Below are 27,693 nucleotides of genomic sequence, written 5' to 3' on the forward strand. Positions count from 1 at the left end.
TTAAGGGGTGATACTGCACAGTAAGTATCACTTCTCAACTGCCATCACTACAGTAGTGAAAGCACATCTTTTGCACCCCAGGAAACACAGCAGGTGTGAAGTTGGGTCTTGATTTGCACTAAATCTCCTGGTTCTCCTTCCGGTCTAAGGTGCATGTTAGTGTGTTGCCGGGTAACCAGGAGGGTAAGGTGCCATGTCTGTGGGACATTTTCCTGTTGAAAGGAAACTACATGCTAGGTTACCTACTGTGGAACAGTGGCTGGAAATGCAAGTCAGGCTGATGGATTTTTGATTCCTTTCCACCACCTCCCAACAGCCCCATGTCCATGGACTTGCTATGGAACCTCTAAGTCTCATCTTCCCTTTCCTCCTTCCCCCACGCCTCCCTCTGCAGTAACGGTCTACCTTCTCTACTGTCCGATTCTAACTGAAAACTGGCATCGCTGTCATGGACAGGAGGCAGCAATGGAACAGTATTTGCACCAGGAGACTCGAGGGAGCCCAGGGTATGGGGTCACCATGTTCCTAAGACCATCCTGGTAGGGAGAGGTTGCTGGGACACAGGCATGGAGTACTCTGCCATCCCTTCTTCTAGGCTCCTGGCAGACAGCCTCTCACACCCACATGTCCCTAGAGACAGAGTTTTCAGGCTTGTGCCCAAGAACCACCTGGAACAAGTGCATATTCCTCATCTGGAAAGAATCTGACTCATTAAGCTTAGGACTCAGCGTTTTGAATACATTGCCAAGTGTTTCTGATGTCACCAGGCCACTGTGGAGGCCTGCTATGGCTGTCCCTCATTGTGTCTCCAGATCAGCTTCTCCAGTCACCCAAGCTCGGAGAGGGCTACCGAAACTTCTCTTCACACCTCCATGTCCACACCAAAGGGAATAAGCAAAGATTCAGATAAGAGCCTCCAGGTGCCTGGCACTTGGCTGAGTCCCAGGATTTATAGAAGACATGCATGTGACTTCATAGCTTCATGCATGAAACACGGGGAAGAAGGTGTTCAGCTGGAGGGAAAGGTGTTCAAAATAAGACACCCCAGGGCTGAGGGTATCTGTGGCTGAAAGAATGGTGTGCAGAGAACCACAGACGAGCAGCCAGACATCGTAGGGTAGAAGATGAGGCCAGGGAGTGGTGGGACACTTGGGGATACTAAAGATCCTGTGTTCAGCTTTCTGCAAATGCCGATGACCTTGGGATGATGCAGACATCAGTGACCTTGGGATGGTGGCTTTGGTAAATAGCTCCCTGAGGCTTAATTGCCCTGAGCACTTCACAGCTGCCGGACCAGCTGCTGTGACTGAGATCAATGACATGTCCCAGATTCATGGGAAGTTCTGATATGAGAGAAGACTGAGGTCCCTTATGTCAGGAGGGCCACTGAAAGACGGTTAAGGTACTAAGGTTGGAGGGGTCTAATTGGTGTTGATGGGAATCCTGTAGCTAAATTCGGTGTTAAAGTCCAGGAGCTGGAGCTATGAATAGAGGCTGGATGCACCTGCTGAGATGATTTGCCTGCCATTCTGGTCCTGATTCTAACCTGTGACCAGCTGTGATCAGGAAGTCTCTCTCCCTGGTGTTCATAGTTGAATTATAAACCCTGTGTAAAGTGTGTGGCATTAACTACAATTAGGTTTCATCGTGTTAGTTGTGACTCATTATTCTAGAAATAACTCATGATCTTGACTCTGTTACTTCATTTATTCATGGTTCCTCCCCATACTGTGCCTAGAGAGACCACAAGCGCTGTTTCTCCCCCTGAATTTGGAGAAGTATTCGGAAAGCATTACTGAGGAGGAAAGGGTTTGTCAATGAGTCCAAAAGATGCCCTGGCCCCTGACAGTGTTGTCCTAAGGCACCAGAATCCGGGGCTGTTCCCAAGGGTACATTTGGAAGATGTGAATGGAAGCATCTGGTTCAGAGAAAGCCATTGCTCATTGGCTTTGTACAGTGTCTACTGTGAGGTAATGCAGCAGCTGGCCCCTGACTAACAAGGGAGTTGGAGAAACAAGAGTTGATTATAGGTCTTCCTGGGCTGGCCAGGGTCCACGGCGCTCTAATCAAGTGCCTAAATACATGGGTAATACAGGTCAAGTGACACTAGGAACAAAAGTCAAAGATGATTCAAATGATTTCTGAAATATTCTTTCAACCATCTGCAAGTCAATCACAGACTTGAGGCACACGAGACAGAACCACACGTGGTGTGTGGCCTGAGAGAGCATCACAGCATTGCCTGTGTGGTGGTCTTCACTCCAGCCACCCCCTTCTCATCTCTTCCGTGTTCCATAGAAAATCTTTGTGAGCTCGTCTTTTCTTGTTTCTCTATAAAGTCCTAGTCACATTTTTCCGTTGTGTCTGGTATTGTTTCGCTGCCCTTAGGTAATCCAAAGCCCCTCTGGTTAGCTCCAGACTAGAGCAGTTGTAGCTGGTAGCTCACTGTGCCTGGCTCCAGGGTTACTCTTGCCTTGATACCGATGAGCTCAATGTCCATATGGATGGCTCTCCCATGGCTCGGCTACCCTGAGCCCAGCTATTAGCACCTGTTATCTCTGCCCGCCCGCCCGTGCTTAGAGTGAGTGCACTCCCAGTCTCGGCTCCCTCCTAGGCTTGAACTCAGCAATTCGGAGGTCTTATCTGGACTTGGCATCCATTGATGTTGCCGACATTGCCGCCCCTTCACCCTTCGCTCTCCCTGTTGCTTGCTTTCCCAGAGGAAACCACTGACTCACTGTCACCTTCGTCCCCTCCTGATCCATGCAGTAACTCTGTTACATCCAGCGTTTTCCCGGCTTCCCGGTGTGGGAAGGCTGAAGGTGGCCGCAATGAAACACCTAAACGCTCACTGGTCTCACACATCACGAGCTCTGTCTTCAAGCCAGCCTTAGGCTGTTTAAAATCACACTCTAGTTTCTAATTTGGTCAGAGCCCCAGGAACTATCACAGTTTTTCACTGGTATCATCACATTTTCAGTTCTCTTAGTGCCCACAAACCATCTGCTTGTGGGATTTTCTGGGAACCGATATGAAGTCTCAGGTCTCTGAGACCCATTCTGTTGTCCCAGCTACATTCCCCCGGGTCCCCACAGTCACTGCAAGGCCAGCGATGCGGTCTTGCTACCTCACTTCTCATCCTTCCGTCTCCTGAGATCTCACACCTGCTGGACCCTCAGTAAGCCTTGTCAAGTGAATGCAGACGTAAATGACCGGCAGCCTAAAGGCCCGGACTCCTGCTATTCCGGAAGGCAAGTATTTGTTTTCAGCATTTTGCTAATTAAACACACACACACACACACACACACACACACACAGAGAGAGAGAGAGAGAGAGAGAGAGAGAGAGAGAGAGAGAGAGAGAGAGAGAGAGAGGCATTTACCCGGGGGAAAGCACTGGACAGGTAACAGGCAAGTGTGGGCCTTGGTGCGCAGGCCCTCATCCCAGGAGAGGAAAGAACTGACCCCAGAGAGCAAGTGCAGTCCCGGGGTACCTCAAGGATTCTGGGAATGGACGGTGAAAAGGATGGACTGAGCACAACTTGGTGGGTAGAGCGTGAGTCCCTACATTCACACTCTCACAGTCAGACAGTCCAGATCCGACTTCGCTGCCTCCTGGGCAGGAAGGAGACTATGAGCAGGTTTTGGACTCTCTGGAGCCATGTCCTCATCTGTAAAGTGAAAACAGAAATGACCCAGTCAGGCGCTCAGGTGACTAGGGACCAAATAGGCCAGCACAAGTGAAACATTCCAAACAAGGCCGGACAGCTCAGTGATCTACAGCTTACTGTGATGTCCCCTGTCGGTCTCTGAGGTTTTCTTGCCCATTTTACAGAAGCCTGAGGATTAGGCCGGGGAGATTGCTTAGTTGGTCAAGTGCTTGACACGCAAGCATGAAGACCTGAGTCCATCCCTAGAACCTTAAAAAAAAGGTGGGCATGGTATCACACACTTTTCATCCAGGGCTGGGGTAGCGGGGACAGGTAGACCACTGGGCTCACTGGCCACCAGGTCTAGCTTCCTTGCTGAGAGAGACCCTGCCTCAAAACAGAGCACAGCACAGACAAACAGGAAGGTGGGTGGTGCTGAGGAATGACGGCCAAGGTCGTCCTCTGGCTCCCACACATACGAGCATGTACATGCACACACTTGAGTGCACACACTTGAGTGCATGCGAGCGCGCACACGCACACACGCACACTCATACACACGTATTCATAAGAGACTGAGGGTCAAAGAACTTACAGAGATGCTCAGGACAGTCTGGGCAGAAGGTGACAGAGCCTGAACTTGTACGGAGAACATAGGACTTAACTGGGGTTTCCCTGAGAATTTCAGAGGCCCCTCCAGATGAAATTACTTTACTCTTATAGAGACTCACATCCCTCCCCATTCCGGGCAGGCGGCACCAAATATTTACCGTGCTGCGATTGACCTTAGCCAGAGTCAGACTAGCGACGAAACTGCAGCCGAAGGAGAGGAAATAGTTGTGAGATTGCACACTGTCATCCTGCGGGGTAGACATGTTCTTAAAATCCTCCTGGCTCAGATCCTGCTCTGGAAGGGCAAGAGACTTTCCTCAGTGCCAGGACTTTGAGTCAAGATGACAGGATTGGAAGTGCTGTTGACAGAGTCCAGACCATCGCTTTATGGCGAGAGGGATGACATTTTATTATGTGCTCACACAACCTTATCCAAGTGCGGCTGAATGTCCTATCATGAGGGGCCAAGAGGAAGACCGCTGTGTGTCTTTCCCCATGCCAAGAAGAAGGAGGACCCTTCCTCAGCACGAGCAGTTAACACGAGAGGATCACTCAGAAGACAGTCCATTTTTCTGGAAACTTCTCTCAGTTGACTGTTGTGGAGAAGATACAGGTTTTTCACAGAAAGTATTTCCACGTTCTCAAGCGTTTGCAAAGCTTATATTGTCGTGTTAGCTGGATTGAGGATGTTTAAGGGGAGCTTGAACTGGTAGGCAAGGTACCATTATTATTCCAGCCTGACTGTAGTGAGCATGACAGCCCTCAGAGGAAGGACCATTTCTACAAGCCTCTGTTTCCCCTTCTGTAAAGTAGAGTCTTGGCTTTATGTGGGGTCCCTTGGCTTGTATTTTATTAGTGTGAAAATCCATGAACTGAACGTTCAACCATGGTGGTGCTGTGTATAATGGCAAAGATGTAGGGACTAAAACAGGATCACACAAACAGGATCCACACCTGTTCTAGAACTTTCTGCTTTTGAGGCTCTCATTTTTCCTTACCCTGACTGCCTTGAATCATTCCTTTCCCCTGAAGCCACTTTGCACCTGAGATTCCACTTAATTCTACAGATGTTGATGGATTACTCACTGTATTTCCAACCACAGAGCTTCAGAGTCCCACCTTGTGGGAGGACTCGCACTGAGGCAGTGAATTCAGGACTTCCCAGAATTCTTTTTATTTCCAGAGATTGGTCATTCCCAGACATGATCTCTGGACCAGGAACATCACTGTCACCATTCTCCTTGTTAGAAAGGCGAGTTTTCATACGCCTCTCCAAACGCACTAGCTCGAGGGATGTAGCTCACCAACCTCATCTTTTAAGATTTCCTGCAGGGAACTGGGGTGTGTACTCTGGGCTGAGAACCACTGAACTAGCCTTCTAGGGACACGATGAACTGCTCTGAGTCCTTAAGGGTAGGCTGCTAGAAAATGATTTCAGCTCAGAGCTACAACTCTCTTGGAATCTCTAACCACAGTTTGGACCATTGTGGTATTTTTGTTAAATGTCCCAAGCATTATGGAAACTACCCATTTGTTTTGATGGGAACTATTCCAGTTTAGCACACAATTCCACATGGACCTTCCAGGATTTTCTTCAAATTGTGATACTCAGTGGGGTGTTGATGCCATGAGTAAAACTCACAATAAAAATCTCAGTTTGAGCAAAAGCTCTTGCTAACAAATGTCTCTAGGAGAAGAGAACTTTTGGAGATGTAGTCCTCTGTGGAATCTCCTTCCTTTGAATCTCTGTGGAGGCCAAAGCCTGACTCCACAACCTCCTCAGCAGGTAGAGACCATGGGACCATTATCCCAGAAATAAGTTCAGACTTACTTAGAATGGGTAGGCCGGTGTGGCTTCTGGTGGAGGGGGGTGCTGTCCTAGGCCATCCTGATAGTGTCTAGCTCCAGCCTAGGGCCAAGTGCTAGATCATGGGCCTCTTCGTGAAGATGAGGAGCACAGGTGCCTCTCAGGCAGACAGCCTTTGGGTCTCAGGGCTCACCTGGTGTTTAGTCCCCTGCCCTCTTTGGGTGTGTATGCAGGCGCCTATGTCTAGTGCCAAGTGAACAGCCATAAGCTCTAGCTTCTGCTCTTGCCCTGCCTTGAGCTGACTGTGGGGGCTGAGGGAGGAGGGTGGGCAGAGGAGGGTGGGCAGAGGAGGGTCCACAATGCTTGCATACGCAGCTATTGCCTGTTGGCTCCTTGTTTACAACTGCCCTGAGAGGTTGGTATTAGTGTTCTCTTTTTCTGAATTATGAAAGACTCACAAACTCTTCAGCACCCCGTTTTCTCATCTGTGCAATGGGTACAAGTCTAACACTCTTCTCAATAGTTGTTCTGACAGTAAAATTAGGTCACTGATGAAATCACCCTGAAAAGAGTTTAGAATATCTTGCAAATGTTAGGTTTCTGTTGTTCTTATTTCTGGGTCCTAAAGGCAGTTTGTGGAAGCTCACCTTATATGCACCTGGCTCCTAGTACTGGGTTCGGATGTTATATGAGGATGTGTCACATGTGGTTTCCTGCCAGGCTACTGGCCTTGGGGGCACCCCTTCTTCGAAGACTGTTGGAATCATATGGCTGCAATGAGGAGGTGTGTATGCCAGCTCTGCGTGACAAGTCATCGCCTGGTGAGCTGCTCTGGACAGGACAACTTCCCAGGCCTTCCCACTTCCCATTTTCATGACTGGCTTCGCTGTCTCATTTTTGGCTTTGCTCTCTCATTCTTGCAGCTGTGGTGGTTGGGATTTAGGGCAAGCACTTGGGATCCTTTTTCTAATCCTTTCAAATCCTGCTTGAGCTGCAAAGTCCAGCAAGGACAAGAGAAGGGGAGGGGAGGATTACGCTGCCTAAAGGCAGTGTATCGGTGTGTTTTCTTCTGTGCTAGGCAAGCAGCTGTAGCTCGTGGCTCTATAAAGAGTTGATGGCTGGAGAGATGGCTGTGCTGGTGAAAGTCTTGCTGCAGACACGTGAAAACCTGGGCATGGCTACACATGTCTGTAACCCTAGTGGCAAGGCAGACCGGTGGATCCCTGAAGTTGGCTGGCCAGCCAGTCTAGCCAGCTGATAAAGTCTGTCCACTTGGTTCAGTGAGAGACCTATCTCAATAAGTAATGTGGAGAGCAACAGGAAGGGCCTACCTCTGGCTTCCACACTCACACACATACATACACAACCCCAAACATATGCACACGTGCAGATGAAAATACAATGAGTTATTTTCACTCGGAGCTCTGTGAATCAAAAAATGGCTTTTTGCTGTTAGACACCCAAGGGGCACAGGACATTTATAATAAGGAAGTGTATGTGTAGATGGTGTGTCTTCTGGCCTCTGGCTGTCTTATTAAAAAGTCACCAGAGCTCAGTCATGGAGACTCTGCTCCGAGGGCATGTTCAGTCCTAATTCCTGGCAAAGTCTGACCTCTGCACACTGTAGCTGCATCAAGCTTCTATTCTCACGCTTCACAGCAGGGATTAAATCCGGACACGTGAGCCTTTGAGGAGTGTTCTCAACCACATCCAAACAGTAGCAGGTTGTCACTTACATCTCTCAGACATTCTAACAGCGGAGTGGGTGGAACCTCTGCCAGACTCAAGCTCAACCATTTTTCCCATGCTGAGGATTTAACTCAGGGTCTCAGACGTGCTAGGCACATGCTCTACAGCCAAGCTGCACCTCCAAATTCTGATTCAGTTGATTGTAATCATGCAACTTCCATACAAGAGATATTATAATATACTAAGATACCATGCCATCTGTGACCTGTGTACAGATTTCTGAGTCTGAATTGAAAGGTCTTTTAGAGTTGGTTTCAGAATATTCTCAACTAATCCCGCCCAGTCGTTTCTAGTATTCCCTGTGTTCTAAAGGTGCTTCTTCTGTTACCCACCACATCCATCCTGGTGAGGGCTTTGGTCATGAGCCCCTCTCCATGTATTCTCTCAAGCCAAACATTCTGTTTTCATAAGTCAGCTCGGGTTTCATCTGTCCTCAGCCCTTGATACCCCAGTACGCTTCCTCCCCCCTGCCTTATCTTTGGAAAAAAGATGTCTTAATTTTTTATGGGCATTTTGACTGCATGCAAGCCTGTGTACCATGTACATACGTTGGCCCTTGAGTGTGTCAGAGCCCCCTGGAATTAGAATTACAAACAGTTGTTAGCCACTGTGTGGGTGCTGGGAATTAAACCCAGGTCTTGTGCAAGAACAGCCAGTGCTCCTCACTGCTGAGCCATCTCTCCAGACCCACTGCTGTTCTCTTAGTCTGTGGTAGAAACTCAGTTTAACACATCTTAGTCTTTTACTGTTCTCTTAGCTCAATCTTCCAGAACAGATTGCATTTGATATTGGGCCCTCTTAAGTATTTTCCAGTCTTCGCAGTGTCCTGTCAAACTTATGAACCATGCCACAGATAGTAAAATAATTTTGACTCTGATAAAGGGTTTGACTGAAACCAGGTTGGTGACTTTGTAGATTTATCTTACAAAAATAAATTCTGTGTATAGCTAAGGGATGATCATCTGGTTTGCACAGATATGCCCGACAGCTTTTTGGTAAGAATAAAGCTGAATTTTGGAGGTTCTAAAGGTGACTCTAAGTCCTAAGATTTTCCACAAGAGTCAGTCTGCATTGGGTTCTTACCTCTTATCACTGTTTCTGGTCAGCTTGGCACAAACTTACACATACCTGGGAAGAGAGAAACTCAATTTAGGAATTGTCTCCATCTGATTGGCCTGTGGACACGTCTGTGGGGACATTTGAAAGCTGATGATGTAGGAGGGCCCAGCCCACTGCGAGCAGTCACACAAAAGTAGCTGAGAAAGCCAGGGGATGCAAGCCAGTAGGTAGCATTTCTCCAGTCTCTTCCTCGGCTTTCCTTGATGTTGAACTATAACCTGTAAGCCAAATATCCCCATGTTGCTTTTGGGCCAGTGTTTTATTACAGAAACAGAAAAGAAAATCTGAACACTTCCCATCTGATTATTTGTGACCTCTGCTCTTTTTACAGAGAGCTCCTGTGAGAATAAGCGGGCAGATCTGGTGTTCATCATCGACAGCTCCCGAAGTGTCAACACCCATGACTATGCAGAGGTCAAGGAGTTCATTCTGGATATCCTGCAGTTCTTGGATATTGGTCCTGATGTTACCCGCGTGGGCCTGCTCCAGTATGGCAGCACAGTCAAGAATGAGTTCTCCCTGAAGACCTTTAAGAGGAAATCTGAGGTGGAGAGAGCTGTCAAGAGGATGAGGCATCTGTCCACAGGCACCATGACAGGGCTGGCCATACAGTATGCCCTCAACATCGCTTTCTCAGAAGTAGAGGGGGCCCGGCCCTTGCGGGAGAATGTGCCACGGATCATCATGATTGTGACCGATGGGAGACCTCAGGACTCAGTGGCTGAGGTGGCGGCAAAGGCCCGGGACACAGGCATCCTGATCTTTGCCATTGGTGTGGGTCAGGTGGACCTGAACACGCTAAAGGCCATTGGGAGTGAGCCCCACAAGGACCACGTCTTCCTGGTGGCCAATTTCAGCCAGATCGAGTCTTTGACCTCAGTGTTCCAGAACAAGCTGTGCGGTAAGTCCTGTGTCCCTGTGGTTCGTTTTTCTTTAAGGCCTCATTCAGTGCTCACAGCCATGGGCAAAGAGAAAGGCCTCATTCTTTGATGGGTTACACTTTGGCCAGAGGGACATATAAATCCACAAATGCAAAAGTAGCCTGGATTGTTAACAATGTAATGGAGGAAGAATTCAGGGCAAGGTGGGACAGAGAATTCCAGGGCCTAATCTAGGCCATGGTGTTTATAAAGACTTACCTAGAGGAAAGGACGTGTGTGTGTGTGTGTGTGTGTGTGTGTGTGTGCGCTCGCACTTGTGTGGCAGTTGGAGGAGTATTTACAGGCATTGGTTCTCTCCACCTTATGGGTCCCAGGAATTTAAACTCAGATCATCAGGCTTGGTGGCAGGTCCCTTGACTTGACAGCCCCAAAGGACATTTAGACTCAAAAGGCAGAATGAGTAAGGCTGGAGTGAAGGTTTCCTCCCCGTTTAGCTGACACGCTGGCATTCCAAACACTGGAACTTGTGAGCTGGAGTAGGGGTAGGAGCAGAAGGCAGACATCAGGAGAGCTTCCCCGTGGATCGTGTGGGAGACCAAGGCATTTTTGCTGCATGATGGTGTGAGCAGTGGATGTTTTCTTAACTGACAAAGAGACAATGCATAGGAAGGACTGAGATGCAGGCTTTGAAGCCTGACTTTGGAATAGGACAAACTGGAAACCCTTGTGATGTAGTGCTTAGAGAAAAGGAAACAAGATGTACTTAAAAACATTTCTTAAATTCTGACACAAAATCTCAGTAAGCCAGACTGGTTTCCAACTCTATGCAGTGGAGAATGACCTTGAATTCTTCCCTCTTGCCTCTCCCTCCCACATGCCAGGATTGCAGGTATGTGCCTCCGCGATGCCTGGTTTATGTGGGCATTGGGATGAAGCCTAGATCTCTGTGCATGCTGGACAGGCGCTCTCCTGACTGAGCCCCACCCCCAGCCCCAGGGTGTACTTTTGATGTGTCTAAAAATAAAAGATCCCCTTGCAAGAACTAACTTCAAAAAGCAAAGACTCCATTTTCTCTTGACTCCAGAGTCAAATGATTTACTTAAGAAATCAATGCCATGAAGGAAAAATAACCTTTTCCTGAGCAATGTCAGTTGGAAACCATTCAGAAGTACCATTTCCCTGGCGCCACGGAGAGGCTGCATTATCGTGGTGCACCGCGGCCTGCATCAGCTGGAAAACTTCAGTCAGTAGAACACACTGCAAACATTTTAAAGGTTTATGACTTTAAATGACTTCAGCAGAATTTATGTTCCCCCTTTCCTGGAAATATTAAAAAAAGAAATTGGTTCTGTAACACTCTTGACTGCTTCTTCGTGTGTACTGGACGACTTTAATGGAGGAGTGCTTTTTATCAGCACTCTGCATTCATCAGCAAATGGAACGATGATGTGATAAGACAGAGGAGCTTTGCAACAGAAATGACCCCTGTGTGACTGGATGTGGACTTGGGCTCGGAGAACCTTCCTCTGCGGGCTTTAAGGCAATTCAGCAAAATTAAGAGGCTGTTTGGACACACACACACACACACACACACACACACACACACACACACACAATCATCTTTGTTTAATCTGGAAGCTTTAAGAAAACACTGGTATTATCTCATTCCTCTGTGTGGCCTGAGAAATGAACCCCTGGGACTCCTCGCATCCACTTTGCTGAAATACAGCTGTGTTCCAGGCCCTGAGCTGCCAGGCTCTGCGGAGCAGCTTCATCAACTATCCTGAAAGGCTGAGGAGGCCCCAGAGCCTCTTTATCAACCACATGCTGAAGACCACAGTAACTAACATGCGTTAAGCACTCCACCTCATGCATCTCATTTGATGCCCGTGAAAACCAGGGAGGCAGTACCCGACAGTACCACCCTCCTTTCTTACAGCTTAGCAAGTTTGCTGATTTCAAAGTTCCTGCTCCTTTCACTCCTTCACAGGCTGGGAATTATAAATTCCTCTCTTGGGGTGAACCGTTTGCGGAGGACAGCCCCCACCCGGAAAGCAGCTCTGCTGTTGGGATTCTCCTGAGGAGGGTAACACCTGTGTAGGACCAGGACAGGACTGGCTGTGCGATGCTGGGGAAGCCCTTGGGGCTCCTTCGGCCGCAGTCACCTCACCTGTACAGTGGGGATTTCACAGGTGGATGTGGGCGCCCAGTCAATGTGCATGCACTGTTACTGTCTGCTACACTCGGGATCCACACGTGAGGCGACAAGCATCACTGCTGGTCTCAGTCTGGCAGTCAGACAACAGCCATGAGCATCTTCTGAACTGCAGATGATATCTCCAGGTTCTGGAAGTCTCCTCTGCTCCTGAAACATTGGACAATAGCCTGATGATCATAACTGCTCATGTCTTGTTGGGTACATTCTGTACACTGTTCATTTAAACTGTACAACCAGACAGGTATTCTTGTTGGCCCACTTACAAAAGTGGAAACTGAGGCTTAGAAAAAATAAGCAATTCAAATAGTAGCTCCAGAGAGTCAGAGCCTAAGTTCTCACTCTCCATGCATGAGCCCCAGGAGTGGTGGGAAGAACACTCCCTTATAGAACAATGGGGTGGTAGAACAGAGTACTTCATTCCTAGGAGAGCCATCTGGACCAAGAAGCTCATTCCAAAGAGGGCCTGGGTCTGCCTCGGGGCTCCAGGAAAGCCTTTAAAATGAAGCAATAAGATTAATTACTAACATTTATTGTTACCAATATGTGCATGTAGCTAGAAATGTGGCATACTCTTGTAATCCATGAGCTTGAAGCTGACGGGGCAAGGAGATAGCTCAGAGGGTAAAGACCTTGGCATGGAAGTCTGATACCATGAGTTCTGTCCCCACAACCCACACTCACGAAAAAGCTGGCTGCGGTGGTGAGGTGAGGAGCAGAGCCTGGAGAATGGGCGAGAAGCTCCAGGGCCAGCTAGCCTAGAGTACAGAGCAACATGGTGGGAGCAAGCTGGAAGAGGAGGACCCATTCCTGAAGTGTGTCCTCCGACCTCCATACAACGTGTTGGCATGTGCCTGCTCTGTGTGTGTGTGTGTGTGTGTGTGTGTGTGTGTGTGTGTGTGTGTGTGAGAGAGAGAGAGAGAGAGAGAGAGAGAGAGAGAGAGAGAGAGAGAAACAGACAGACAAACAACAAATACAAAGAGAGAGAGAGTGCATGCATGAGTGAACACTCACACAGGAAAAATAAAAAGATAAGCAATGTTTTTAAAGACAGTGAAATAGGAGGATGTAGAGTTTGGAGCTAGCCCAGCTACATAACAAGTCCCAGGCCAACCTGAGCTACAAACAGGAAACTATCCCAAAGATGTGCATATGTGTGCCTGAGTGTGTGTAAATGCTTTTTTGAGCTCTTAGCATATATAAAATCATTTTATTCACACAACAAACATGAGAAGTAAGTGCTCTTATGAAATCAAAGACTTAATTGCCTTGCTCAGGTTCACTCAGCTCTAGGGGGAGCAGTGTGGGGAGCAGGGTGTCCCCTGGCTCCAAAGCTACAGCAGGGCTGTGTAGGGAGGGTGAGCACCATGCTCCAGGCAAAGAATGATGATATTTTAAGTCTTGTTTCTGTTTTATTATTTAAAAAAAAAGTACAAAAGACAGTCCTAGTTCTTTAGCTGACTTCATTATCCTACTAAGGGGCCATGACTCAGAGTTGAAAGTAGTGATGACGAGCCAGGTTTAGGGAATGGCAGCCACTGTGTATGAATGACAGAATGTTCTGGCAGGCAGGACTAACAAGAGAGGACTGCAGAGGCAGGCTGTGTCCAGATGGACCCAGGGCAGGAGCCACTGTCATGCGGTGACATTGCTTAGTTTCTGGACCACACTGTCCTGAGTAAGAATACTGCCTTGGCTCTGGCTAGCTGTATGGCCGTGAACCTGGGCACAGCAGCAGCTTTATGCCTGTGGGCAGGGACTCTCCGAAGCAGCCACAGCATGGGGGAATCATGAGATCATATTCTTAGGCCACCCTGAAGCCCACCAAAAAGACTTAGAGCCCAGAGTCCTGTGAATCAAGGGCTTGTGTACAAGCGGACCAAACCCCACACATCCTGGCATCCATTTTTGTTGCCCAAGAGCAGAAAACCCTGACCGACTCTCAAGGTTGAAAACCACAGTCTGCCTCCTGCAATTTGGTGACTCGGTGCAGCTTGGGCAAGGCTTTTAAGTACTCTCTTGGTATCTGTTTATCAGCCTCACTGGCATTTTGGAACCCAGGGCAAGGCTGTTCCTACCTTAACCGCCCCATCCCACTTTGGCACAACTTAAGAACCTAGTAGTGTTGTGAAGGCACACCCTTCATCAACAGGTCTGGACAAAGTTTACATTGATTTCACCCCTTTGAGGCCCTGTTGTGAAGGGGAAGGCAGGCCTGCATAGACACTGACTTACATACTCAATAAGTGTTCTTTTGAGACCCCCAGTCAGCTGTACTGAGCAGAATGCTCACCTCATCATTCACACATTAAAAAAAAAAAACTTCCTCAAACAAGCTAGGTGTGGTGGTGCACATCTATAATTCCAGCACTGGGGAGGCTGAGGCAGGAGGATGATGACTTCTAGGCCAGTCTGAGCTACATAGCAAAACTCTTTTAATAAGTCAAAATAAACAACCCTACCTCAAAAATTAAGCTGCTTATATTTCTTTTCTTTCCTTCCTTTTTTGTTTCTCTTTCTTTTTTTTCTTTTGTCTTTTTTTTTTTTTTTGAGCTGAGAATCGAACCCAGGGCCTTGCGCTTGCTAGGCAAGTGCTCTACCACTGAGCTAAATCCCCAACCCTCGTTTCTCTTTCTTCTTTCTTTTTTTTAAATTTATTTATTTTTATTTTATGAGTGTTGATTGGTGTTTTGCCTGCATGTATGTTTATGTGAGGGTATCAGATCCTCTGGAACTGGAGTTACAGATAGTTGTGAGCTGCCATGTGGGTGCTGCGAATTGAACCCAGGTCCTCTGGAGGAACAGCCAGTGTTCTTAACTGCTGAGCCATCTCTCCAGCTCCATCTTCTTTCTTTCAGAAAGGACCTCACTATATAGGTCTGGCTTGTAAATCATACGTCTGTCAGCCTCTGCTTTCTGAATGCTGGGATTGAAGGCATGACCCACTATGCCTGGTTGGGTTCATATTTTATTTTATATATATATACACATGTATGTATATATATATTCCCATGGTCTAGGGATGTGGCTTGGTTGACAGAATGCTTTCTTGGCCCTAGGTTATATCTGCAGTAAACCAAGCCTGATGATACAACATTCAGTCCCAGCACTCAATAGCTAGAGGCAGGAGGATCAGGAGGATCAAGGTCAGCCTTGACTATAATCCAATTCTGGACACCACAAAATCAATAAATAAACACATAAATTTAAAAATTCAGAGCCAGGCAGTGGTGCCACATGCCTTTAATCCCAGCACTTGAGGCAGAGGCAGGCGGATCTCTGTGAGTTCAAGGCCAGCCTGGGCTACAGAGTGAGATCCAGGACAGCCAGGGCTACACAGAGAAACCCTGTCTCGAAAAAACAAAAACAAAACAACAACAACAAAAAAAAAAAAAAAAAAAAAAAAAAAAAAAAAAAAAAAAAAAAAAAAAAAAAAAACCATAAAAATCCAAGCCAGGTGGTGGTGACTCATACCTTTAATCCCAGCACTTGGGAGGCAGAGGCAGGCGGATCGTTGAGTTCAAGGCCAGCCTGGGCTACAGAGTGAGTTCCAGGATAGCCAGAGCTACACAAAGAAACCTTGTCTTGAAAAACCAAAATAAATAAATAAAACTAAAATAAATAAAAATCTAATCCTGATACTGATTTAGACTAATGATTTATTCTTTCCTCTGGATAAAAAACCTTGATGAAGTTTAAACCTGGTACTTTCTGAGGAATGGCACCAATTGTCTCACATAGTTCTGTGACCAGTGGAGAAGGCAGGTACCGCTCCCCCTTTAACAGCACAGCACAGCACAGGCCCATCTTAGAGATGAGAAGGCATAAGGCCCAGATGTACACAGAGGCACTCAGCACTCAGCCATAGGATTCCACAGATGGACAATTTTTATTCTGTTCAGTAAAAATGTTTGGGATTCTTTTGGTTGAAAGTGATGGAAATCCAACTTGAATTGGGTCTAGTAGGAGCTGATCCTGGAGAATTACAAATGCCTTCTAGAGGACATGTTTGAGCATGCCCAGCACAACACTGTAAAAGTGAAGGATTAGAAATGCCCCATGCTGACCAACAGGTGTCTAAGTAAAATGAGAAATGGCCATTGGGCCAATAGATAAAGCAAGCAGAGTTCAGTAAGAGCCAGCTGAAAAAAGGTTAAGTTGGAGCTCCATGTGAGATCAAATCTAAGATGGAGTTCGTTTTCATTGTTGAAGGTGATTTTGCTCTGTGACATTGTAATTCAGTAAACACTGAATTAATAAATATGGAATTAATTCTCTTATGCAAAATACAGGCATGATTGGTTGCAGTGTGCCTTTGGTTACCTGACATATTTGTCAGCTGGTCAATATATAATCTGTCTGGAGCCAACAAATTTAATATTATGGTTGACTCACTGCCCTTGAGCTCACGGCCAGCAACGCCCCTAATGCATGCTTATTGAAGGATATTTGATCACGCAGTGAACCCCATGATTGCGTTATTTACTGGAAAAACCTGCTTCTAGCTGTGGTGTGGCTCAGCCCTAGCACACACCTTTAATCCAAGAGCTTTCTGTTTGAATATTGTAAATAGGATTAAATAAAATCAACCATAGGTCAAGAGACGGAGCAAGCAGCCAGTTGACAGGAAGTGAATTTAGGATTATTAAGAAAAAAACATAGAGAGTAAGAGGGAGTCAGGTGGGCAGACAGAGAGACGCGCAAGAAGGAGAAGGGGGGACATTGTGTTTGAAGAGACTTGTTTTGAAATAGTAGGAGAGAGGAGGCGTCCGGGACGATGGTGGAGGAAGAAGTCAGCTGGGTGCTTTCTCTGAGCTAGCAGACATTCACCCCAGGGTCTGGCTCCCAAGGCTTTATTGGTAAAATTGAATGACTGAGATTTTGTTAAAAATAACACATTCTAAATTAACATTTATCTTAATATATTCGTTTTCCTAAGAGGGCATGTCATAGCTTTTTGTACTTAGTTGGTCATTTCAGACAGGAAAATCACCTACAAACCCCACGAAAACATAAAAAGTGCAGTGCTGCCTAGACTGTGAAAACAGTTTGTTGCGGGGTTGTCCAAATCAGGGGACATACCGCCGTTACCTCTCAGCCACCCAATGGACGCCTGTGAAAGCGACGCTTTGATCGGGAGGTACAAGCACACTTCAGTGACAGGCGAATTCACAAATATGGAATCTGTGGATAATGAGGATCAACTGCACATGGCCTCCATTTTAATGTCTTTGAAATTGGAGCACATTTTGGATTCTGTAAAAATACAGTGCTTGAGCCAGTACAGATGGAATTTGTGATTAATGTTGAATGAAAAGCCAAGTCAATAGACAGACAGACATATAGGTCTAATGATGTTCCCAAACATGGAAAATAAAACACCATGACACTGTGATAGACAGATGGTTCAGCAGTCAGGAGTGCTGGCTGCTCTTCCAGAGGACCTGGGTTCAATTCCTAGCACTCCTTGGCAGTGCCCAGCCATCTGTAACTCGAGGTCTAGAGGATTAGATGCCCTCTTCTGGCCTCCTCAGGCATCAGGCACACATGTGGTACTCAGACATGCATGCAGGCAAAACACTCTCACACACAGAATAAACAACAACAAAATACCCATAAAATGATAAGTGATCATGCACACTTTTCCTTTGCCATGAAATGGTTAATAGATATTAAGGCACCGTGCTGGCCGCTTTATCAAGTTAGGTCAGTTAACCCTCACACGGCCTTCATGAGGTTGGTGTAATATGTGTAATATAAAGAGATTAAAATTTTCTCAGGGTCACAAAAAGGTCACCTATTTCTGCTTGTAGTAAAAACAGTTGAATTCCACTACAGCTTTCTTATGTGATTCGTATCCTAACAGGAGCTAAAACACAGTTACGAGCTCAGAACAATATCCTCTAAATTGTGCTGGCATAAAATAGAAGTTTCATTCCCTATCTCGTATATTGCTTTCTGAGAGTTTCTATTGCTGTAATAAACCCCATAACCAGAAGCGGGTTACAACTCTCAGGTCAAGATCATCACTGAGGGAAGTCAAGGCAGGACCTGGAGGCAGGAACTGAAGCATTCAGGTGGAGGAATGCTGCTTGCCGGCTTGCTTCTCACAGCTGGCTCCTTCCTCTCTCCCTCCCTTCCTCTCTCCCTTTCTTTTTTTCTTTTCTTTTCTTTTTTTTTTTTTTTTTTTTTGTTGTTGTTTCAAGACAAGGTCTCGCTCTGTAGCCCAGGCTGGCCTCAAATTCACAGAGATCCGCCTGGCTCTGCCTCCCCAGTGCTGGGATTAAAGGTGGGTGCCATCACACCTGACACAGCTTGCTTTCCTTCCTTCCATCCTTTCTTCCTTCCTTCCTTCCTTCCTTCCTTCCTTCCTTCCTTCCTTTCTTCCTTCCCTCCTTCCTTCCTTCCTATCTCTTCCTTTCTTTCTGCAATTCTTGGAATATAAAAGGCCATGGAGTTTTAGTATTTTTAAGATTTATTTATTTATTTTATGAATATAAGTGCTCTATCTGCATGTACAACTTTCTGCCAGAAAAGGACATCAGCTCCCACTGTAGATGGTTGTGAGCCACCACGTGGTTGCTGGGAATCGAACTCAGGACCTCTGGAAGAGCAGCCAGTGCTCTTAATGGCTGTGTCATCTCTTCAGCCCCCACAGCTTGCTTTCTTATAACATGACTCACAGAGTTGGGCCCTCAGATCATTCAGCCATAAGAAAATACTCCACAGGCCAATTTGGTGGGGGCATTTTCTCAGCTGAGGTTCTCTTCCCAAGTGACTCTAGCTTGTGTCGTTAACATAAAACTAGACAGCATGCTTGGCCACGACATTTCTTACCTAGATGTAAAGAGGTGTATATCAAAAGTAGTCATTGGTAGCTCATGGACCTACTACCTACTCCCTACCTACCGGATAAACACAGGATGGCTTTGAATTTCCCCTTTATTGTATAAGCTTCAGAAAGCTATTTTCTCATTTTCACATCTTTGTTTATGAGAACACTTACATAATGTGTTCTTTTAAGACCAATGTCTGTTCATTTTAAATATGTTCAAGCTGTACTCGATTGATTAAAGTCATAAACTGAGATGTTAAAAAACAACAAGAATTGTATGAGCTCCAGACAGGCTTATGTAAGTAAGAATCTATGTGTCTGAGCTTAAGTACTTTCAGAAACTAAATGCAGAAATATTGAGATGCAAAAATCATGGCATTATGAAACATTTAAATGCATTGTTATGCCAATTTTTTTATACTTCATGTGGATTTAAAAGTACGTGATTCTTAGGATTTATGATCTTGGGAGATTGTGTGTTCTTTAACACCTCCTTATTTAATCAGTAGCTCCCCCCAGCTCCTCAAGATTCCATGTCACATTCTGGAATCAGAAACTTTTCTGATGTTTCTGCCTGTCATATGGGGTCGTTAAGTTGAACCTGAAATTTCCGGATTTGTAAGTCCCAAACCAGATACCAGCAATTTCATATGGTTCAGTCTAACGCCGTTCCCTTTCCCTCGCATGGCCCTTTAGTTACTCACTGATGACACATTTATCAGGATCGGTCTTGTCAACTCGAGAGAGGGACCCTCCCTGGAGACAGGGACTACAGTTTGCTTCTCTTTGAGCTCAGCCCTCTCCTTCACAGGCTCCCAGTGCACATTTGCTGGATAGGATGAAGCCGAGGGAAGGCGTTGACTCTCTTTGTCTTCCTTTGCAGCGGTCCACATGTGCAGCGTCTCGGAACACAACTGTGCCCACTTCTGCATCAACACACCCGGCTCATACACCTGCAGGTGCAGGCAGGGGTACGTCCTCAACGCGGACCAGAAGACTTGCACAAGTAAGGCCGCTTGGTGTCAGTGCTGCTTGCTCTGCAGCTAGGCGCGTCTTATTCACCCTAGTTCTCTCCCAACCACTTGCCGCCTCCTGAAGGCTGGAAACAGTCCCCCCACCCCCCCACCTCCCACCCCACCCCCACCCCCGTCACCACAGCGTCTAAGCCTGGTGCATAGTAGGCCACCGGGCAGTGTGTGGAAGGGTGGGATGTACTGTCTCAGAAACAGTCCCTCACCTCTGTGGTGCTTCTTGGTGGAGGTGTCTTTCCAGCCTGGCTTTGTTAGCTGGGCCCCAAGGAGCTGCTTCTGTTTTATCATCTTCCCAAAGTGTGGCCTTAGGGTGGAAGTTAAGTGATCATGCACAGTCCATCTTAGAGGTGTGCAGGGCCTGGGGGTGATCATGCACAGTCCATCTTAGAGGTGTGCAGGTCCTGGGGTGATCATGCACAGTCCATCTTAGAGGTGTGCAGGGCCTGGGGGTGATCATGCACAGTCCATCTTAGAGGTGTGCAGGGCGGGGTGATCATGCACAGTCCATCTTAGAGGTGTGCAGGTCCTGGGGTGATCATGCACAGTCCATCTTAGAGGTGTGCAGGTCCTGGGGTGATCATGCACAGTCCGTCTCAGAGGTGTGCAGGGCCTGGGAGTGATCACGCACAGTCCATCTTAGAGGTGTGCAGGGCAGGGTGATCATGCACAGTCCATCTTAGAGGTATGCAGGTCCTGGGGTGATCATGCACAGTCCATCTTAGAGGTGTGCAGGGCCTGACTGCTTCAGTGTCAGGCATTTTATTTTTCTCCTAATTTAAAAAGGACAAACAGATACAAAGAACTTATATTGTTCTTCTCTGGCCCGGCTCCCGAAACTAGACAATATACTGGTGTTTAAGCCAGCAGAAGGTACCCCAGCCCTTCTGCTAAGGACAGAATTAATCATATAATGAGTGTGTGCCCTTCATTATTATTATTGTTCTCCTCATGTTGTAAGTGTAGCCACTGCATTAACCACAAAAACTGGACTAGGCACACAAGGCCTAGCAGACTGACTGCAAGGACATAAACAACTCCGCTCGGTCCGACGTGTGCTTCATCAATGCAAAACTGTTATTATTCCGCATGGCCGCAGTCAAGGACTAATGGGAAGCAGTCGGCACAAATGGCCGTAATTAACACTGCATTTATAGAGCCAAACCACAGTTTCCACTTTTCCTCTCACTTTGCAGTTTCAGCACTGAGTGGCTGATGGAAGGACCTCCCTGTCCCCGCTGTTAGGTCCTATCTGCTTGGCTCTCTGTTCTGGGCCTCCAAAGATGAGAGCCTTGTGCTTGTGGGCTTCTCTGTGACCCCAGGACTCAGCTGGAGTCATCTTCCTCTTTCACTGGAGCCTGACACTTCCTTTGCAGGCTCCACAGCAAAACTCAGTCCCAGCAAATGCTCATGGGTTAATAAAATTAAATGAGCCAGGGGAGCCTGGGACGTCATCTAGAATCATCCCACACTGTTTAGTGAACAACTTGAACATCTCTTGGTCACCCTGTCCTCTTTGGGTGTGTTCAGCCATCTTGCCCACTCCCTTTCTACCCTCCCCTTTCTGAGGGGCACAAAATATCCTGTGTCTCATGACCCATGTTTGGCTGGGATCTGGGAAGCTGCCAATGCCCATTTTCCATGTGCTGGCTTGACCATGCCAGACAAACTCTGACACCAATTGCAGTGTTTGAAAGAAAATGGCCCCCCGAAGGGAGTGGCACTGTTAGGAGGCGTGGCCTTGTTGGGGGAAGTGTGTCACTGTGGCGGTGGGCTTCCACGTCACTTGTGCTCAAGCCTCCCTCAGTGTGACAGTCAGTCAACTTCCTGTTGCCTGCAAGATGTAGCACTCTCAGCTCCAGCACCACGTCTGCCTGCAGGCCGTCATGCTCCCTGTCCTCATGATAATGGACTGAACCTCTCTCTGAACTGTAAGCAAGCCACCCCAATTAAATGTTTTCTTTATAAGAGTTGCTGTGGTCATGGTGACTCTTCACAGCAATAGAAACCTTAGCTAAGACACAAATAAATAGAGAGAGACAAAGGCAGAGACAGAGAGAGAAGGAAGGAAGGAAGGAAGGGAGGGAGGGAGGGAGGGAGGGAGGGAGGGAGGAAGGAAGGAGGAAGGAAAGAAGGAAGGGAGGGAGGGAGGAAGGAAGGAAGGAAGGAAGGATGCAAGCTGAAGCGCTGTCCTTCCTGGTCTCACCAGCAGCCTGTCAGTCCTGCCTGGCCCCGGGGTAGGTCCTGCTGTCCTCACCTCCAGCCTGAGGGACGTGCCTAGCCTTGGGGAAAAGGAAGGAGCTGAAGCAGAGCTCTGCCCAGGGCTGCAGCATCAAAGAGCTTGAAGCAGGAACTCCCTGGGCTTTAAACAAACAATTAGGAGATGGAGTAGGGACTTCCCAGGTAAAGGAGGGACAGGAAGTCCAGGAGTGACTTAGAAAGCAACTCCCAGAGTCCTCAGAGGCTTGGACTCTGTGAGTCCAGATTTTCTCTTTGTTCTTTTTTTTTTTTTTTCTCCCCCTTTGGTTTTTCAAGACAGGGTTTCTTTGTGTAACAGCCCTGGCTGCCCTGGAACTTGCTCTGTAGACCAGGCTAGCCTCGAACTCAAAAATCTACCTGCCTGTGCCTCCTGAGTGCTGGGATTAAAGGTGTGTGCTGACACTGTTCTCTTTGTTCTTTTTTACAAAATGATTTGTTTTAATTTTTTTATGTGTATGGGTGTTTTACCTACATGAATGTCTGTGCACCATATGCATGCATGCAATACCTGTGGAGGCCAGAAGAGGGCATCAGATCCTCTGGAACTGAAGTTACAAATGGTTGTGAGCTGCCACATGGATTCTGGGAGCCAAACTTGGGTCCTCTGCAAGAGCAACAAGTACTCTTAATGCTGAACCATCTTTTCAGCTTCCACTTCCTCCTCCCACTCCCAAAGTTTACTGTTATTTGTAATTATAGGTATATCCTGTCAAAGAAGCCAAAGGTATTATTTCCCGCTATGAGCTGTAGTTACAGGTGGTTGTGAGCCACCTGATACGGGTCCTGGGAATTGAACTCAGGTGTTCTGCAAGATCTGTACACGTTCTTAACCTCTAAATGACCCCTCCAGCCTCTTTTCTTTTCTGAAACCTGGTTTCACCATGTGAGTGAAGCTAGACCTCCACCCCCTGCCTGGGTGCTGCGATTGCTCCATCCCCCTGAGTACGGGGATGACAGGTTTGCATCACTATGTCTGGCAGCTCTAGAGTTTCAGAGAGCTCTGCTCTGTTGCTGTTGCCCCTCAAGGTCCTATAACTTGGGCAGTGCAGGCCTGAGAAAAGTGGGGGAGCTGACGTGTGGCTCAGCCTTGTCCTCTGCCTAGGCCGTAGCCGCTCTGACGCTCTCACCATCAGAGCACTAGAGGTAAATGCACACCCTTGGCCGAGCCAGAGCAAATCCAGCTGGCTCAACTGCAGTTCTGAAATGGGGCTTGTGAGACCAACGGGGCCACTATAGTCCTTAGGTTTCAGTTTGGATCCGGACATTATAATCTTCTGGCTGTGACTTCCTCAACCATACCTGCTTATTAAAACTCCTTGATGCTCAATTTCCTCACTTACGACTGGGACCGACGGTCTCAAGTTAGGACTTAACTCTTTGACCGATCAGCGTTAGCCCCTGGGCTTGGTCTCTAGGATAACAGAAGCTGTGCCAACGCAAAGCTGAGTCCCAGTGACCCCTGTTTACACCCTGCCTCCCTGCCGACGCCCGTACAACTTGCCCGGGCCTGGGGTGAAATGAAACACAGTTATGTTCCATTTTTATTATCCTGTTCTGAATGTAGCTGGATAATCTCCCGGTTAAAAAGGAACGTGGCTTGTGCCTCTTTCCGGAAGGACCTCGTGTCCTCCCAGAAGTGCCTGCTGCTCACCCTTTCGTGTGCTTGCCCGTGGGTCCAGTTGTTTTTTTTTGTCTTGTCACAAGTGTTTGGACATAGAAACACACTAGGTCGAGTGCAAAATACTAGAAACCAAAGGATGATGAGAGAGCCAATGCTGCTTCTGTTCGGAGCTCGAGAGAGTCAAATAAACACTGTAATTGCAGTCGACACCGGGACGGCCCTTGCCCAGGACGTGAGGTCAGACCTAACCCTGGCCACTCTTCGGGTGTTTGACATGTGTCAGGGGCTCCCTGAGCTTTGTCTGTTGCCTTTGTAACTGTCACAGCGAGTTCTGAAGTCGGTTTCATCTCCGTCATTATACAGATGAGGATAACAAGGGATGAAATTAGACAGTTCCGGAAATGCAGCCAAACCCAGATCCAAATGGTGTTGTGTTCAGCTCTGAGCCACTGTGTGTTACATGGTCCTTGAGAGGCCCTTGGGGACTGCAGGCAGAGATCCCCAAGCCCGGGCCTGACAGGGCTCGTGACCCGCTGATTGTGAGGGGCTCAGAACTAACTCACCGGCTAGCATCCCACTGACTGCTGCTTCCACACTCCTGGCTGCACAACTGTCAGAACATAAACTGCGGGTGGGTCCCTGAGGCCACGTCACAGGGAGGCTTGTCAAGTCTACTTTCCTGTCAACTTCCTAGCCATGCTGTGCTTTTGTGGAGAGAGGAGACAGGCACAGTTGATCCATAGGTTCTCAGAGTGGTCACAGACGTTGGTCTCAAACTTGTAGCTCCCTCCCTGTGCGACCCCAGAATTCTATCCCTGAAGCAGGCTTTCTTAGACTGCCAGCCCCCAAATTCCGACATGGAGACTTATTATTAATTATGAATGTTCAGCCTTAGCTTAGTGTTGTTTCTAGCTAGCTTTTTTCTTTAACTTAAATTTACCCATTTCTGTTCATCTATCTGCTGCCCCAGGCTTGTTAACCTCATTGAGTGCTGTTCATCCTGCTTTCCTGTTCCCTCCATGTCTGGCTGGCCCCTGCCTGGCTGGCCCAGGCTGGCCCCTGCCTGCTGGCTGGCCCAGGCTGGCCCATGGCTGCTCCCTGGTGTCTCTTTTTCTTTCTCCCCTTGAGCCTAAATTCCTCCTCCAACTTACTCTCCCTGCACGGAAGTTCCACCTGTACCTCCTCTACCTAGCTACTGGCTGTCCAGCTTCTTATTAGGCTGATCAGGTGCCTCAGGCAGGCACGGGAAAACAGCAACACACCTTTACATAGTTAAACAAATATTCTATTCCACAACAAATCCCCGTTGGTGTTCAGATGGGAACTGGCTCTGGAGAAACAGATCACTTACCGCGAAGCAGCTGGGTCCTAATCTAGACACCCCGTATCTGTGGGTGAGCTGAAACTTTATTCTCTGTCACACATTTCCACCTTGGATCTTGTTCTGCCGTCTGAAGCCATATTCCAGACAGATGAACACCCGCTCAGGTACAGAAGACTTTCCACCCGCTCCGCCCACACCCACTAATGCCGTTCTTCATCGGTTGAATACCAGGTACTGCAAAGTGCCCTTCCATTCAAACCTGATCCAGTGCACGAGCCTCGCCTTGAGTCCCACTCACGGGTGCGCTGGAGGTCCACATTACCGAGTCTCTCTGCCTCTCAAAGAGCCTTCCCTACCAACATTGTCATGTGTGACTCTTCCAGATGTGTTAGCACAGTGCCAGAGCTGTGAACATTGAAGGGGGAAGAAAACCTCAAGTGAGTTCTTCACACGCCCGCATCCCTTCACCATCTCCCTTTGAATTACTTTTCCACTATAAGACCCTCCCCCATTTGCGTTTTCAGAGACAAGGTCTCTCTATGTAGTCTCCCTGCTGCCCTGGAACTCAACTCTGTAGTCTAGGCTGGCCTCAAACATGTGGTGGTCTCCCTCTCTCTGCCTCCTGAGTGCTGGGATTACAGGTGTGTGCCACCACACCCAATTTAATTTTTTTATTTTAAATTATTTAATTATTTTATGTGTATAGGTGTTTTGGTCACAAGTATATCTGTGCACTACGTGTGTGCTGAACCTGTGGAGGCCAGAATAGGACATTGGATTCCCTGGAACTGGAGTTACAGATGATTTTGAGCTGCTGTGGGGGTGCTGGGAATCTAACCTAGATCTCTAGAAGAGTGGCCGCTGTTCTTAACTCCTGAGACATCTCTCCAGCACCCCCCACCCTGACTTAATTTTTTTTATGGTGAAAAAAATGTATACTTAGAATTAGCCAGCTGGACACCTTAGATGATCCCAATTTTGTTGGCAACATCTAGAACATCATAATCTGGAGCCAAGGGAACATACACCCTCTCTCCATCAGGCCTTATGAGGGTGTTAACTTTGGCCACATCAATGTCAGAGTTTCTTCACAGTGTGTTTGATCTGGTGTTTGTTGGCCTTGACATCCACAATGAACACAAGCGTGTTGTTGTCTTCTTCATGGCTGACTCAGTGGTCGGTGGGATTTTGATGATGGCATGGTGGTCAAGCGTGTTTCTCCTGGGCTCATTCTTTCGAGGGCATTTGGGCTGCTCTGGAGCTGCAGCGTTGGGCTCTCAGAAGGTGGCTGATGTGTGGATCTTTTTTGTGACTGTGGACACCTTTCAGCACTGCCTTCTCGGCTTTCAAACCTTTGGCTTTGGCTTTGGCTTTGGGAGGGCAGGAGCTTCCCCCTTCACTTTCGGCGCCATCTTGGTGAAAAGAGTTGCCTAATGCGACTTAAAATTTTAAAGAAAAACTTTCCTTCCTTTTTGGATCATTTATTTTATGTGGAAGCTAATGAAAAGGCAATGTTTATAAAACTTCATTTGGCAGAAAAATATAAACTTTGTATATGGATTTGCTTTTGTTTCTGTCTCAGGACCCACACCAAATGCATTATGTTGCTCTTATTCTTGAGAAATGTTTCTGACACTATTTTTTCCGGGCTACAGAAGTGACTCAATATCTTTCTGTTAAAGTATAAAGAAAGAACATAGCCCAGAAAAAAAAACAGTAGAAGGAAGCCTATAACCATCCCCTTTAGATGCAAAAGTGCTCTCTCTCTCTCTCTCTCTCTCTCTCTCTCTCTCTCTCTCTCTCTCTCTCTCTCTCTCTCTCTCTTGGAGGTGTGGTGTATGTGCATCTTCATATGTGTGGAGTGCACTCACCTGTGCCTGCGGAGGCTGGAGCTCTCCACCTAGACTTTTCACACAGGACCTCTCTCTGGGCCTGAAGCTCCTTGACTGGCTAGACCTGCTGGCCAGGGAGCCTCCAGCACTGGAATTACAGGCTCACCCCATGCCTGGTTTGTACCTGGATGCTGGGCATCTGAACTGAGGTCTCACACTTCTGCGGCAAACAGTTTATCCACTAAGCCATATCCCCAGCCTAAGACGCAAAAATTCTTAACAAAATTTTAGCAAGTAGAACCCAACCACACTGTATGTAAAAGAGAAAAATGTCAAGAGCAAACATGGTCTAGCCCATCAATGCAAAGTTGGCTTAACATTCATATGTAATCATAATCAGTAACTATAGTCAGTTAATCACTGACTATAGTCAGTAAATCTGATTAATACACTAGTGAAGAAAAAGAAATGACCTTGGTAGATGCAGAGAGGAATGTAGGAATGTGAGAATATCAAAATCCATTCCTAACAAAACGCTCAGCAAAGGGGAAATGACTTGACCCAATAAACAGTAACTCCAAGAAAAATCTACAGTTGCCATTGTGTTCCAGGGTGAGAGGCTAAGTTCCTACGTAAGATGTTACCTGAGGAATACAGTGATTCTCACAGCAGGGCATTGAGGGCCTAACTAGTGTAATAAGAAAAGAAGATGAATAGAAGCCACACAGATTAGAAAGGAATAATAAAGCTATCTTTACTAAA

At 47.2% G+C, this 27,693-nt stretch overlaps 2 protein-coding genes across 2 annotated transcripts in view; one reads left to right on the forward strand and one right to left on the reverse strand.

Annotated features, from left to right (window-relative positions):
• The window catches only part of LOC119086399 (60S ribosomal protein L31-like), a 29,528-nt gene extending 26,663 nt beyond the window's left edge, over positions 1-2,865 (reverse strand). The window contains exon 1 of the mRNA XM_037197800.1: positions 2,739-2,865. Within this exon, the coding sequence (XP_037053695.1) occupies positions 2,739-2,865 (127 nt within the window). The remainder of the gene's footprint in view (positions 1-2,738) is intronic.
• The window catches only part of Matn2 (matrilin 2), a 149,024-nt gene that overhangs the window by 61,599 nt on the left and 59,732 nt on the right, over positions 1-27,693 (forward strand). The window contains 2 exon segments of the mRNA XM_028884461.2: positions 9,268-9,837; positions 19,751-19,873. Of these exon segments, the coding sequence (XP_028740294.1) occupies positions 9,268-9,837; positions 19,751-19,873 (693 nt within the window).

Source organism: Peromyscus leucopus, chromosome 20 (genome assembly GCF_004664715.2).
Source record: "Peromyscus leucopus breed LL Stock chromosome 20, UCI_PerLeu_2.1, whole genome shotgun sequence".
In the NCBI taxonomy this organism is placed as follows: domain Eukaryota; kingdom Metazoa; phylum Chordata; class Mammalia; order Rodentia; family Cricetidae; genus Peromyscus; species Peromyscus leucopus.